Source organism: Lissotriton helveticus, chromosome 1_2 (assembly GCF_964261635.1).
Source record: "Lissotriton helveticus chromosome 1_2, aLisHel1.1, whole genome shotgun sequence".
NCBI lineage: Eukaryota > Metazoa > Chordata > Amphibia > Caudata > Salamandridae > Lissotriton > Lissotriton helveticus.
This window is the reverse complement of record NC_136058.1, coordinates 185,082,545-185,096,033: the sequence shown is the minus strand read 5'-3', so window position 1 is coordinate 185,096,033 and position 13,489 is coordinate 185,082,545. Positions and strand designations below refer to the sequence as shown.

Here is a 13,489-nt window from a genome sequence, read left to right as displayed (position 1 = left end):
GTGGGGAGGAGTTAAGGAGTGGGTTAAAATATTATCGATTTACTAATAACTTTGGAACCGTCTTTTAGATCTGTATTATATTTGGCAGAGACTTGGCATGTTTAGCCTACTCATAGTTTTTTCAGTTTCATACAGGCCTATCAAAGGGGTGGAGAGAAACGAAAGAAGTGCTCATCTACTAATGAGTTTAGCACTGTTTGATGAATCCACACAGCGTTTACCCGACTTTAAGTGGGTTTAGCGTTACTCTTGCTTATTTCGAGTTTTGAGCAGATCCATTAGGGGACAGCAATTAGAGTTTCATCCACTAATAACTTTGGCACTGTTCAATTAATCTGCATGAAATGTGGCCTGGCTGATAGCAAATTAAGCCTGGTGCAAGGATAGGCGAGCTCTACAACTAAGCCCTGCTGCACACAGCAGAACGTGGTTGGGCAGAGGGCCTGGTTGAAGACTGTGCACATCGCAGAATGGTTACATGGCATGCCGCGTGCAGTAGGGGTTAAGAGGCCACAGCGAGTTGGGCGAGGGCCGGGCAGTGCACAGCAGGGGTTCACAATTAAAGTAAATCATTAAAAAAACAATGAAATTCACTCAAAAAACATGCTTACAAAGTGAGTTATAGTTCTGCAAACACGTCACCCACTGAAACTTGCCAATTATGGTTAGCAACAAATGCTATAAATTGCACAACCTGCCATGCTCAAAACACTAATCTGGCGAAGGTACAGAAACAAAAAGTGATTAAGAGGACAATATGGGGAGATGATGTAGCCTAACGGCTAAGGCAGTCGACCTTAAATGTGGGGAACCGGGTTTGAGTCTCTGCAACGATGCTCAACATCCTGTGATTCTGGGCAAATCACTTAATCTCCCTGTGCCTAACCAAAATGAATGTGTCTTTATGTAACGCAACTGGTGCTCGTGTAAAGTGCTCTGATACCCGATACCTTCAGGTCAAGTTTGCGCTATATATAACTCAGAAAAAAATATATATATATATACTGCCACGGTCGAACAAGTAAGGTGTGCCTTGCTCACCATAATAGGCCAATTTTAGTGGTTGAAGCCAGAATCGTAACTAATTTTCTAACTCGGGGAGCATATGAGGTAAAATGCAAGATGCGCACACGAGCAACAAGGCAACCAAAATATGAGCGCAGGAAAAAAACAATTTTGAGAATGACAATAAAGCATTAGAAAGAAGAAAAGTGAGCAAAGTGAATGAAAAAAATAAAATGATGAAGAAAAGTATTTGTGTAACAATCAATTTTTTATTTTGTCCATGTTTAAATAAATCTAAATAAGAAAATTGTAAAACACTTTAAATAAAAAGAAATTGTGTCTGATTTCCCACAAAAACTGGATCATCTCTCTGGGTGAATGAGCAAACCATAATAATTTAGGAACTCCAAGTAAAAGCCTGGAGCCTCTGTCCTTCCTCTCTTTCTATGTTGGCATTGTTAAAGATTCGTATTTAGAGTGTAGGGCTCCGTTCCAAGGGTCTGAAACATTACAGCTTTCCTTTTTCCAGTTAGATAGATTCATCCCAGTGATATAATAAAATCTGAAATCAGAACCCCGGTCCCAAGTGCAAAACATGACACGTATTTTACGGCATTTCTTTCTTCATAGATATTACAATTATAGAAAATCAGAAATTATGGCCCTTTATTGCCTTTCATTTTCACAGAAATTGCCCAAAAATATGGCTTAAGAAATGTTTCTGGTATAGAAATCCTATCATATGGCCACTTCATATCATGAAACGCAAACAAATTGTAGGGTTTGTTTTTGAAGTCATCTTTCTCCTACCCCATCCTCTGCATTCTTTTTGCCTTTATTAGGCAACATTTGCTTCATTGCTGTCTGTCCTAGCCTCTTCTTGCTTTCGATTTAACGTAAAAAGGCAAGCCACCACGCCCCACTGAAATGATCATCCCTATCTCCCAGCTCCCACACACAGCAGGTCAGAGACACAGACCGCTTTAAACAGGGGGTGAAAACTGCCAGGACTTCGTTAGTCTGTGAACGTGCTTGGGTGTCACGCAACTGGCGTGATCCAGCATCACAATTTACCAAACAAAAAAAGCCCAGACTAGGAGCTTCTGTGCATTATTTCGTCACATGTGTTAAGTTACACCGTTTTAAAAATCTGCAAAGAGTTGGCAGTAAAGGCACTGTAATGTATGTTTAAAAAGTGCAATTTCTCGTTTAGTTGTAGGTTTGGTATATTTGAATTAGAACATACCTGAACGCTTCTAATAAATAATTTAAATGAACTACATAGGTACACTTAATTCCTCTTAAAACTACTTACACCCACTCCCGTTTGACAAACCGAGCTTTGCTTCAATTGGAGAACATGTTACATATCTTTAGCTCCAGCTCCTTTGTAAATGTGCTAAGTGTGCGTACAGGTCTCGTAGCGTTCAGCGTCTGAAGGTGGGAATCTTCAGGAAAAAGGTAGGTAAGTTAAAACATTTCTGCTTGGGTTCTGCCCTTGCACCAGCAGGTTTGAGCCACGTCAGCAGCAGATAATAATTTGTCAATTTTAACACAACAGTAATTTAAAGTTTATGGCTCACATATGTGTTCAGCACTTAAGCATGTCAAAATGCAGGCACTTCTGAGCTATTAGAAATGTGGGCTTAAGTTACCTGTCCAGCCAGTGGAACACTGGATAAAAGTGTCAGTATACTTTTAAAAACATAAATGTCATTTGCATTGAGTGTCCTTGATCAGCTATCATGTTAACAGTGCAAATGTCTCTTTAGGGTAAAGCTATTTTAATTTCACAGGCCCAGATGAACCTCAGATGAAGTGAGGCGGGAACCGCCCAGGAGCAAAATTGGACTCGCTCGCAGATCTTGCCACAGGTTTTCCAAATTTAAGCTGGAGCAGTGGGATCTGAGGCCAGGCCCTCTAAACGTGAAAAAATATAATTCTGCAGTCTGAAATATTTTTGTACAAGTGGGCTCAAGAAACAGTACAAAAAAATTCCCAAAAACTAAAAAGAAATCTTCATCTGCGTTTAGGCGAGGGTGATGGCGTGTGTGCTCCATTTTCTGCACGTGGCTTGGCCAGTAGTAAAGCAGCTTGAATCCTGAAGTGAGTCCTGGATTCCATAGAGTAGTTCTTGTAGTTCTGCCTGAAAGCAAACAGGAGACAATGTAAAGAGTGCATTCAACACCTAAGCAGTAACCGTTCATTTGCTTTGACATTGATGGAGGCATGGTTAGATATCACATTTTGCTACTGTAGAACGCTATTCACCATGAACCACTGTGCCAAAGGCTCCTAATAAAGTGTGAAAACTAGCCTCATAGCCCCTTCGGTTTGACTCCAAGTAGGAATCCTTCCCCACTGCACACAGCTCACAGAACCTCCATCCAATGGCAGGCGGTGCCAGGCGCAATGTGGAACCTGCTCTCTGTGTGCAGAGGAAGCTTGGACTACTGTCCATGTGGTTCCTGTTCCCCCGAGCCTCACTACACAAATGCTGCCACTTGAGAAAGGAATTCAAGAAGGTTCTTCAATCAAGAGCCCTACAAAGGAGGAGTTGCCAATAGGTAAATAGTTAACTCAGTGGAGAAAAAGAGACTAAAGAGCAACCTACAGTAATCTCAAACAATCTCAAGGGTACGCAGTTTTTACTGAGCAGTCTTTACCCCGCAGGTAAGTATTTTTTTAATGTCATAATTATTATATAGTTTGAAAAAAAGGGGGAGGGAGGTTTATGGGTTAAAGGGTGTGCAATGGTTTTAAATTTTTTTTATGGTTTGGAGGTTCGTTATGGTACAGGGCAGTAAGGTTTAAAGGGATTTTATGGCTCAGTGGCAGGTAAAGGGAGGTAAGGGGGTTTTGGGGTTCAGGGGTGGGTTTAGATATAAAGAGAAGTAAAGGGTTTTTAGGCTTTAGGGGTGGAAAGATGTAAAGGGAGGTCATGTTTTAAAAAAAAATTTATTGCAGGGTTATCTCCATAACAGAGAAGGAAAAAAATATTTTAAAAAGAGGATTTGGGCGACACCACCCCCCCCCCCAAAAAAAGAATATATATATATATATATATATATATATATATATATATATATATATATATATATCCACACACAGTTTCTCCTACTGGACCTCTTGGGACACGAAGAGTGGCGTACACGCCGGAGGAGATTGCCGGCAATCCAAAATTCCAAACAATACACAATGTTCAGCGCGTTCTCAGGACAAAAGACACAGCCAGTCCAAGGAACAGTCAATGGAAATGTAATCACTGTTCCTGGGACTGGCTGTGTCTTTTGTCCTGAGAGCGCGCTGAACATTGTGTATTGTTTGGAATATATATATATATATATATATATATATATATATATATATATATATATATATATATATATATATCAAAACAAAACCCTTTCAGGCATAGAGTGACGCATAAATTATGCAAAAAAGAAGGAGAGAACTCTGGGTAGTTCTCAAGTTTGGGTGGAAAGCAGCCCCTGTAAGAGCACTCTCAACACCAGCGACACTCTAGATCTGCTCACCTCAAATGTCTGTTTTTCTATCAAAGTTTTTAAGCATAGGATTAGCACAGTGCTATCCACGCCGAGATAGAAAATGACAAAGTCTTTTACAATTTGTACAGCAAGGTTTTTAAGCATAGGACTAGTACAGTGCTGTTCTTGCCGAGCTGTAAAATTACAAAAACCATTTATCACTCCAGGACCAATATTATAGCTTTGAATTACTGAAATACCAACTCAAGCCAACCTGAAATGAATAAAAGCAACCCCTGACACAGTGTTTCGCTCTAATTAGAGCTCTTCAGAGAGGTATAGCTTTGTCCAGACACAAAGGAGCTACCCAGAGTTCTCTCCTTTTTTGCATAATTTATGCCTCACTCTATGCCTGAAAGGGTTTTGTTTTGGCTTAATACTGGGTGCTCCCTTGTGTCTGGACAAAGCTATACCTCTCTGAAGAGCTCTAATTGGAGTGATAAATGGCATTTGTAATTTTACAGCTCGGCAAGGACAGCACTGTACTAGTCCTATGCTTAAAAACTTTGCTGTACAAATTGCAAAATACTGTCATTTTCTATCTTCTATCTACCTATACTTGAGAACTACCCAGAGTTATCTCTATATATATATATATATATATATATATATATATATATATATATGTATATATATTCCCACAGAGAGAGAGTGTGTGTTTGTGAGAATATCAGACAATTCCAATGTATTGCATCGTAAAGGCATGCTTGGTAAAGCTGTGCTTGGTATTTCAGCTCTTTTTGCAAGGTCAGTGCGTTGTAATGCCCGCAGAGTAAATCTGATAGTCATCTCAAGTAATTAGATGTTTCAGATTAACTCCAACCCACATGGTCACAAAGGTCCACATCGCGGATTGCTGGTAAACAAGCCTGGTTGGTCGGTTTGATACTCAGGGTCCATGCCTAGCTTTTGTTTGCATGCGGTATGAGCTATATAAAGTGCTTGTTAAGTTATGTTAAGAGAGTACTTATAGAACTCTTAAAGTGTGTAACTGGAACCTTCAATTCTGTTAAACAGCAATACACTTAGAGAAAGAGAAACAAATATTTGTTTATGGGATTTGTGTTGTGTTGATCCTGCTGGATGGTGGGTTTCCAGTACAGAAGCAGTAGGGTGGAGAGAAAAGGGGGGATGGAACTAGTCTGTGGAGGTGGGGGTGGAGATGTCGCCTCTACCGCGTACAAAGAAAGAGCTTTTCATACTTTAGTAACCCAGTTCAAGGTGGTCTGCAGCAGAAAAGAGTGTGGTTCCTTGGAAGTTGAGTGACTTGCCCCAGAAGAGCATGCATCTTGCCTTCAGCTTTAGGAGGGGCGACCGCAGGTAACTGACCCGTTAGAAGCGATTGGAATGATTCCATTGGTTAAGCCGGTGACGCATCCATCCAACACCTTGTGCATGGTGCAGAGCACCTGTAAGTCGGCATGCTGTTGGATCAGCCACCAGCTATGCTGTAAAATGATCATTTTGGTCAATAATAAATAAAGGGCCAGCCCAAAAAACTTTTTGTTTTAATTTCTCTGTTTTTAGTTCTCTCACGTCTACTCTTGGGCAGTTCTTGAGCAAGGAAGCGCTGGTCAGCTGGGGAACTGGACCAGTTGTACAGGAACAAAAACATGTCGTGCAGCAGTGAAAACGGCCCGAGATACTGTACCCTGTGAAAATAGGATAAGTTGATAAATACGGATATCCTAGGCCTCAGATATAAGAAGAGTTACAGTTGTGCTCTCCAAAAGTGGATAATCTTTCTATTGTTTGCACTTCTAATCTGCTGCATTATTCAGCACAGTTAGTTGCCTGTTCTACCTCCACAGTGCGGGGGCTGTGGGGAGGCTAAATCTGTAGTGCTTATCTCTTGCATTTTTGGACTATTTGGCTTTTTCAGTTTTGGCGCGTGGTAAAAGCTGCTAAATGCAGAACAAAAGTCCTATTATGCACACAGAAAGGGGGCCGGCCTGCACAACTGGGAGCCAGTTGACATTCTGCTTAGCTCGTTTAAACTGGGACAATGCAGGGCCTGCAGACTTGTACACATCAGCAAAATGCCTGCAAGAAACTCCATTCCCACTTCTCACAGCCCTCTTCAGGCCTGCCTGCGTCAGCAGCCATGCTCCTACGTGCAGAATCTGGGGAGCAAAGCCAGGCATTCTTTGGAAACGCAGAGGGCACAAGTTAGCGCTGCACCCGGAAAATGAACGTGTGGGAAAATGCGATAATTTACACGTGACAAGTACATCATTGCATACCTTTGTGTAGGGATGCATGGAGGCAAGGAGTTAGGATAAAGCTAGAAGGTATATTTGTAAGTGACAGTTTGAAACGTGATTTCCCTTGGTGCAAAATGTGCACGTTAGTAGTGGGACTGAAAAGCCCCAAGAACAATTACACGTGAGCACGACTTGGTGCAAAGTTACCGCTTCTTGCGTTATTTGTAAAGGTTTGTGTTCTTTGTGGGGCCCCCATCCCTTATACGTTCAAGTCTCCTCAGTATATACCGTTTGAGTATTCGTGCAAAGTTATGGCTAGCTAGCTGCATATGTCCCATGTATGACTCACGTGGGACTCCTCCATGAAAGACTGATATATGCTTCCTTGTGTCTCTTGTGTATCCACGTGTGTTCTGAGCATGTGTGCTCGTGTGTGTTGCCGCTGGTGAATCAGTATGTGTATCATGTGCATGTATGTTTGTGTGCAGCATCTGTGTGCCTGTACATTTTAATTGTGCGTTTTGTGCGTAAAAAAACAGTTTATTCTATCAGTGTATGACTCGTATGTGCCTCGTGAGTGAATGAGTCTGGGGTCTCGTTTCTGACTTATGGTATGTGTCTGTGACGTAGCAAGGGTACTCTGGGCCCCCAGAGGAAGCAAGCAAAGCGTAAATAAATGGTCCTAAATACGCAAGCCTCTAACTAGTTAGTGGCAGTAGTGTCACTGCTGCCCAGTGAGGAAAGCACGGCCTCTAGGAGCTATACAGTACAGACGAGAAGGGGCAAAAGTATTCGATCCTTAGAGTCCAAACAAATGCTTACATATGTCTGTAAATATTTCATGCACACAATGTGGAATGAGGCTTCTCCAGGGGCGGCCCCAGTCACCCAGATGCCTGTTCTATGCACCTTTCTTCCATTAAGATTGTGAGGTCTGCAGGAGGACTCTGTCGTAGAAAGCAGCCTGTTGGCTGCCATGCTCTGGCAGAGAGACACTTGTCCACCGGAAAATAGCTCCAAAAAGCACAAAGCACCAACTCGCATTATCTGGTCACGCTGGACCAGGACGAAGTCACAAGTCCAAGTCAACCATGTTGGTGCATGGGCCGAGTACAGGACCAAGTTTGACCCGCTGGATCTCAGTCCAGTGTACCTAGTTGTACTTGGACTGAGATGCAAGTTCCTGCATCCTGCTGTGTAGAGTAACGTTGGTTACGACAGTGTCCATTGATCAGGAGCTGTGGGGTACTGCGTCCCATTGCATCATGCTGCATTGAGTTGTGTCGAGCTGAGTACATTCAATGAGGTCGCCAATCAGGAGCTGCAAGGTGCTGCCATTCAAGGTCCTGCATCAAGATGGATCGCATGGTGTCTGTTCCAATGAGGTTACTGACCAGGAGCTGCAAGGTGCTACGATGCAAGGTCCTGCATAGAGATGTGTCTCACTGCGTTGGTTCCGAAGATGTTGCTGACCAAGAGCTGCAAGGTGCTGTGATGCGAGGTACAGCATCGCACTGCGTGGAGTTTTGTGGCACATGGTTGGTTCTGAGGGAACCCACAATTGGGCTTTGAGGAGTACACTCGGATGTCAGCCAAGGGTCTGGTACCTGGAGGGCACATCCTGGGGATTAGGACTCACTCAAGCCAAGGCCAGCAGCAGAACACAGCTGCGTCCAATTGAGTGTGGGCAGCTGGGCCGATGCAGGGCAGGTCTCTGGAGCTTATGTCCATGTACCTCAGAACATGAGGCATGTCAGTAGCCCTTGGAGTCACGCTGGTTGTTCTGCGGTCAAGGATCAGATCAGACACCATTCCCCAGGCAGTAGGGCAGTCCTTATTGCAGTAGGGCAGTCCTCCCTGCAGCAGGGCAGGGTAGAAGTGCAGTCTTTCTTCTGAGTCTTTCACAGGAAATCTAGTCTTAGAACCCAGACAGCAGGCACCAAATGGTTAGGACAAAAAAATGCAAACCTTTTAAAAGCTGCATTTTCAGAATTGTGACTTATAGTCCAACTTTACCATTAACAATGGTTTTAAACTAAAATTCATTTGAGTGTAAACATAATTTTCCTATCTACTCCTAAACTTAATTTATCACTTATTAAGTGCAAAAAGGTAACCAAATGTTATCCTAAAGGAGAGATAGGTCTTGCATTAGTTAAAAACAACTTTAGGAATTTTCCACAACAGCGACATGTAAAACACAAGTCCTACTTTTTTTTAATTCAATGCACCTTGCCCTAGGAGCCTTCTGTGCCTACCTTAGGAGTGGTTTATATAGATTAAATAGGAAGGATTAGGCCTGGCAAAAGGTTTATTTTGCCAGGTGGAAATGACAGTTTAAAACTGCACTACAGGCTGCAGTGGCAGGCCTGAAGCAGGTTTTTAACTCCTTCGCTGCGGGGGTTAATATCCCGCTGTGCTGGGGGGGGGATGGGGGCGCGCACGGCGCCCGCATACTCATGACGAGCTGAGCTCGTCATGAGGCACGGCGCTCCTGTGCTCATGATGAGCTCAGCTCGTCACAGGTGCATTATCTGCCGTGGAACGCTCAGCACAGCAGGGGAATTATCCCCGCGTGTGAGTGTTCCGCGGCTCATGACGAGCTGAGCTCGTCATGAGCACCGGAGTGCCGTGGCTCATGACGAGCTCAGCTCGTCATGAGCATGGAAGAGGTTAAGGACTACTGTAGTGGGTGGCACAATGAGTGCTGCAGGCCCACTAGTAGCATTTAATTTACAGGCCCTAGATACCTGCAGTGCCACTTTACTAGGGACTTCGTGAAAATTAAATGTGCCAATCAGGTGTACGCCAATTGTACCATCTCTTAGGGAGCGAGTGCAAGCACATTAGCAGTAGTAAAATGCACAGCGTCCTAAATACAACAATTAATTCAGTAAAACAAGGTGGGTGAAGACAAAAAGTTGGAGGGAAGACCATCCAAGGGTGTCGGGTCTAACAATCTCCTGTGTGTGTATTAATCCGACATCTTCTGATGCCCATGTGCCTAGAGCTTGACAATTAAGCGAGCTTTGTCTAGATCCATCACACCCCCTACATCTAAAACATTGTAAAACATCTGAAATGCATCTACTGCAGATGGATGGAGAGTGGTGGGGTCTGCTACTGGCTGAAGGACATTGATATCTGTTGGTGTACAAGGGATGGTTTGATGTATGCACTGAAGTCTTTATAATGACACAAGGAGGGACAATTACTTTATAGGAAAGGTATGTCTTGCTAAAGTCAAAAACAATTAAACTTTACTTTTTTAAACAAATGTATTGTAAATCTTTAAAAACCCAGTTGGTACACATGCACCGTATCCATCTCCCAGCCACCCCCTTACTGCTTGTCAAGCACTTGTTTGCTCTCGGAGTGTACATAAAGACATCACTAAATCAGGGGGGGGGAAGGATCACTTGTCCTGCATAACTAGGGTATGCATGTCGATGTGGGTTGTCTCCCAAGTAAAAAACCCTCATGCACGTGTGAAATTGTATCTCGTAGCGGTATATGTTGTCTCCCCGCTCTTATTGACACGTGTGTGCATAATCATGGGGTTAGTATTTATGCACCCTCCGCCTGGAGGTATTTACCCATAGTTAAAAACAGTAGTGATCGTGAATTAGGTGTTAAAGGGAATTAATTAAAATACCTGAACAAACAGACTGAAGCTTTAATTGCTATGAGTTCAGATAAACAAGATTGTAGGTGTGCTGCTATGGAATAATTAGGAATCCGAGCGCACAGATATGGTGATCTTAAAAAGCGGTCGACATGTTTCAGCCTTAATTGCCTCTATAGGTCGGTTGGGCTTTCTTCAGGACCAGTGCTGGGTAGTGAATACAGTGAAAAAATGAAAAAAGGTATTTTAACCTGTTCCATTAGTCTGTGGGAGGTCGCATTGTACCTGCGAAAAGAATATATACGTACAAAAACACAGATGGGGAGAGGGTAAGGGGAAGACACACAGTTATGTACAAATAGTATAATTATCAAAATCTTGACAGATTTTGAAGAACACCTAAAAAATGGCAATACTTTATCCAGATTCATACTCGTATGGGGTGTCAACTCTCTCATCCTCATGCTTGTGGATTTTAATACATGCTGTGGAGGGTACACATATAATTATAATTTCATGCTAGTGCAATTCACAAGTGAGAACCAATTCCATTCTGATAAATTCTATACCAAGAGGCATATTGTGATGTGATTATGACCACTTGCTATCAGTGAACTGTTTAGTTGCAAACCATTCTAGATTATACAAAGGGATTGTGAATGGTCAAACGGAATGTGTTCCAGCGGTGTAGTCGGTTTTTAATATATATCAACCCCTAGGTACGGGTGGGGGTATAGATTAAGGATATACAATGCTTGCTGTTAACTCTCGTTGGTCGGAATGCACTCATTTGTATTCGTTACTGTAAAACAGAAAACGGGTGACCGACTTTCTAACCAAACATACCTCACAAAGTAGCGAGTTGTACTTCCTTCGGGTCGGCGGCACTGAAAGGAGTACCTCACTGCAAGGAATAATAGAATACAGTATTTTTGGAATTGAAATACTTGCTGTTCTATCGACGTCGGGGAGGCGCCCAGAGTATCTACCTGGGTCTATTCTCCTTCGGCGCAGCTTGTGCTGTCTCTGCCTGTCTCAACCCGGATAAGCTCCTGGGTCCGTGGCTGAGGGAATTTGAACGTATTTGATAGAAAGCGAGGAGTTACTCGCTCCGTGAAAAGGAGGTTGATATATAACTATTAGTACAGGGGTTATGAAGGACTATCTAATAAGGTAGTTATGAAAGGCAATTTCGATAAATATTTAAATTTAAAGGGCGTATTCGATGTTTAAGTGAGGTGGATAAAATTTTTATCTCCTCGGTGTATAAACGTTCTTTATTGGTAACTTAAGCCTATCTAATCGCATCAACAGTGCTCAGTGAGAGTTGTGCATATCCTTTATGTATAACGCTACCTTATAGGTGAAAGGGAATACTGGAATACTGTGTACCTATATATTGATAATGTTGAATTGTCTGGGTGCTGCGTTCAAAATTAGCAGTAGAACTTGTAAGTTAAGGGATACACTGGGTATAGAGTAAGTAGACTTTGAATGGATGTGAAAGTTTTTGGTCACTAAGTGTGAATTGTACACATAATGGGCAATGTGGAGTAGAGGAGATCTAGGTCATGATTTTCTTGTCAGTACAGTGGGGTCGATTCATTTTTCTATTATTTGTTTAGGCTCAGCCAAGGAATGTTGTCATTTAAGCCTGTAGTATCTGTCTTAAGGCGTTGTTCCTTCTCAAAGAGGATCTTGGTTGCGTTCCTGTCTATTACGTCAAGAGTCTCTAGGATAACCCATTGTAGATCAGTAGTCGTGTGTCCTGATTCTAAATAATGGGTGGACATTTTTGTAGTCAGTTTTTTGCAGTTGACGTTGCTTCGATGTTCACAAAGTCTTTGTTTTACTTTGCGGCACGTCATGCCGATGTACCGCATTTGGCACGGACAGGTAATCATGTAGATGGCGTGACTTGTATTACAATTAGTGTGACGTCTCATTCTCCATTTTAGATCTGGTAGTAGTTGTAATTCTTTTGTTGGTTTTGTGAGGTGGCACACTGAACAAGCACCGCATGGATAATGGCCTGTTACTGGCATGTTGTTCCACAGGCCTGGGTTATCTTTCAGTTTTTTTGGGGGAGGTCTGGTGTGGACTAACAGGTCCTTCAAATTTCGGCTCCTTTTGTTGGCGAACCTTGGATTAGGCCAGTCAAGGGAGTTGGATGTGAGAATTCTCCAATTTTTATTTATGATTTTCTTAATATTGTTGGCCACTGAGCTGTAGGTCGTGACACACGTGATTCTGTTATCTTGTGGCTTAGGTGTTGTCTCTAGAAGGGCTTCTCTCGGTTGATTGCGAGCCCGTTTCTTACATTTGTTGATCACTTTTTTTGGGTATTGGCGAATTGTAAATTTTTCACAAAGGTCATTGGCCTGTTTTTTGTAGTCTGAGGTTTTACTGCAGTTCCTCCTCAATCTGAGGAACTGGCTGTACGGGAGGTTCTCCCTCAAAGGACGAGGATGGAAACTCTCGAAAGATAACAAGCTGTTTTTAGCAGTTGGCTTGAAAAAGGTTCGAGTGTGCAGAGTGTTGTTCGCTGCAAAGATGGTGATGTCCAAAAAGTCAAGGCTGGTGTTGTTGGCACTGTATGTAAATTTTAGACATTCGTCTCGTGAGTTGATCCAGGAATGGAATTCTTCCAGGCTGGTTGCATCTCCGTTCCATATTAGCAGGATATCATCGATATACCTTTTCCAAAAAAGGATTCGATGTTGGAAAGGGTTACCATCATTCTGGATGTGGGTGCTCTCAAAGGTGCTGACATAAAGCCCCGCTACACTGGGGGCAAATGTGCTGCCCATCGACGTACCATGACGTTGCAGATAGAGCGTCTCTTTATATTGAAAAAAGTTCTCCATTAGAGCTAGTCTACAGCATTTCAAAACGAAATGTCTGGGAGTCTTATGGAGCCACTCTGTGTTAAATAGTATTGTTTCAAGGGTCTCCAGAGTTTTTTGCTGCAGCAGGCTAGTATACAAGCTCTCAATGTCGAGTCCAACTAGTAGCATTGAATCTTGTGAGTATTCGAAATCTTGGAGCTTGTTTAAAAGGTCTCGTGTATCCTTTAAATATGTTGACGTTTTTTGAACCAGGGGTCG

The 13,489-nt window shown here is 42.7% G+C and overlaps 1 protein-coding gene across 3 annotated transcripts in view; it reads right to left on the bottom strand.

The window, feature by feature from the left end:
- Positions 1 to 1,254: 1,254 nt before the first annotated feature.
- TTC39A (tetratricopeptide repeat domain 39A) overlaps positions 1,255 to 13,489 on the bottom strand; it is a 648,505-nt gene continuing 636,270 nt past the window's right edge. For all 3 annotated transcript variants that reach the window (XM_078670870.1, XM_078670862.1, XM_078670878.1), the window contains one exon: positions 1,255 to 3,151. In XM_078670870.1, coding sequence (XP_078526996.1) covers positions 3,025 to 3,151 — 127 coding nt within the window. In that variant the 3' untranslated portion in view covers positions 1,255 to 3,024. The remainder of the gene's footprint in view (positions 3,152 to 13,489) is intronic.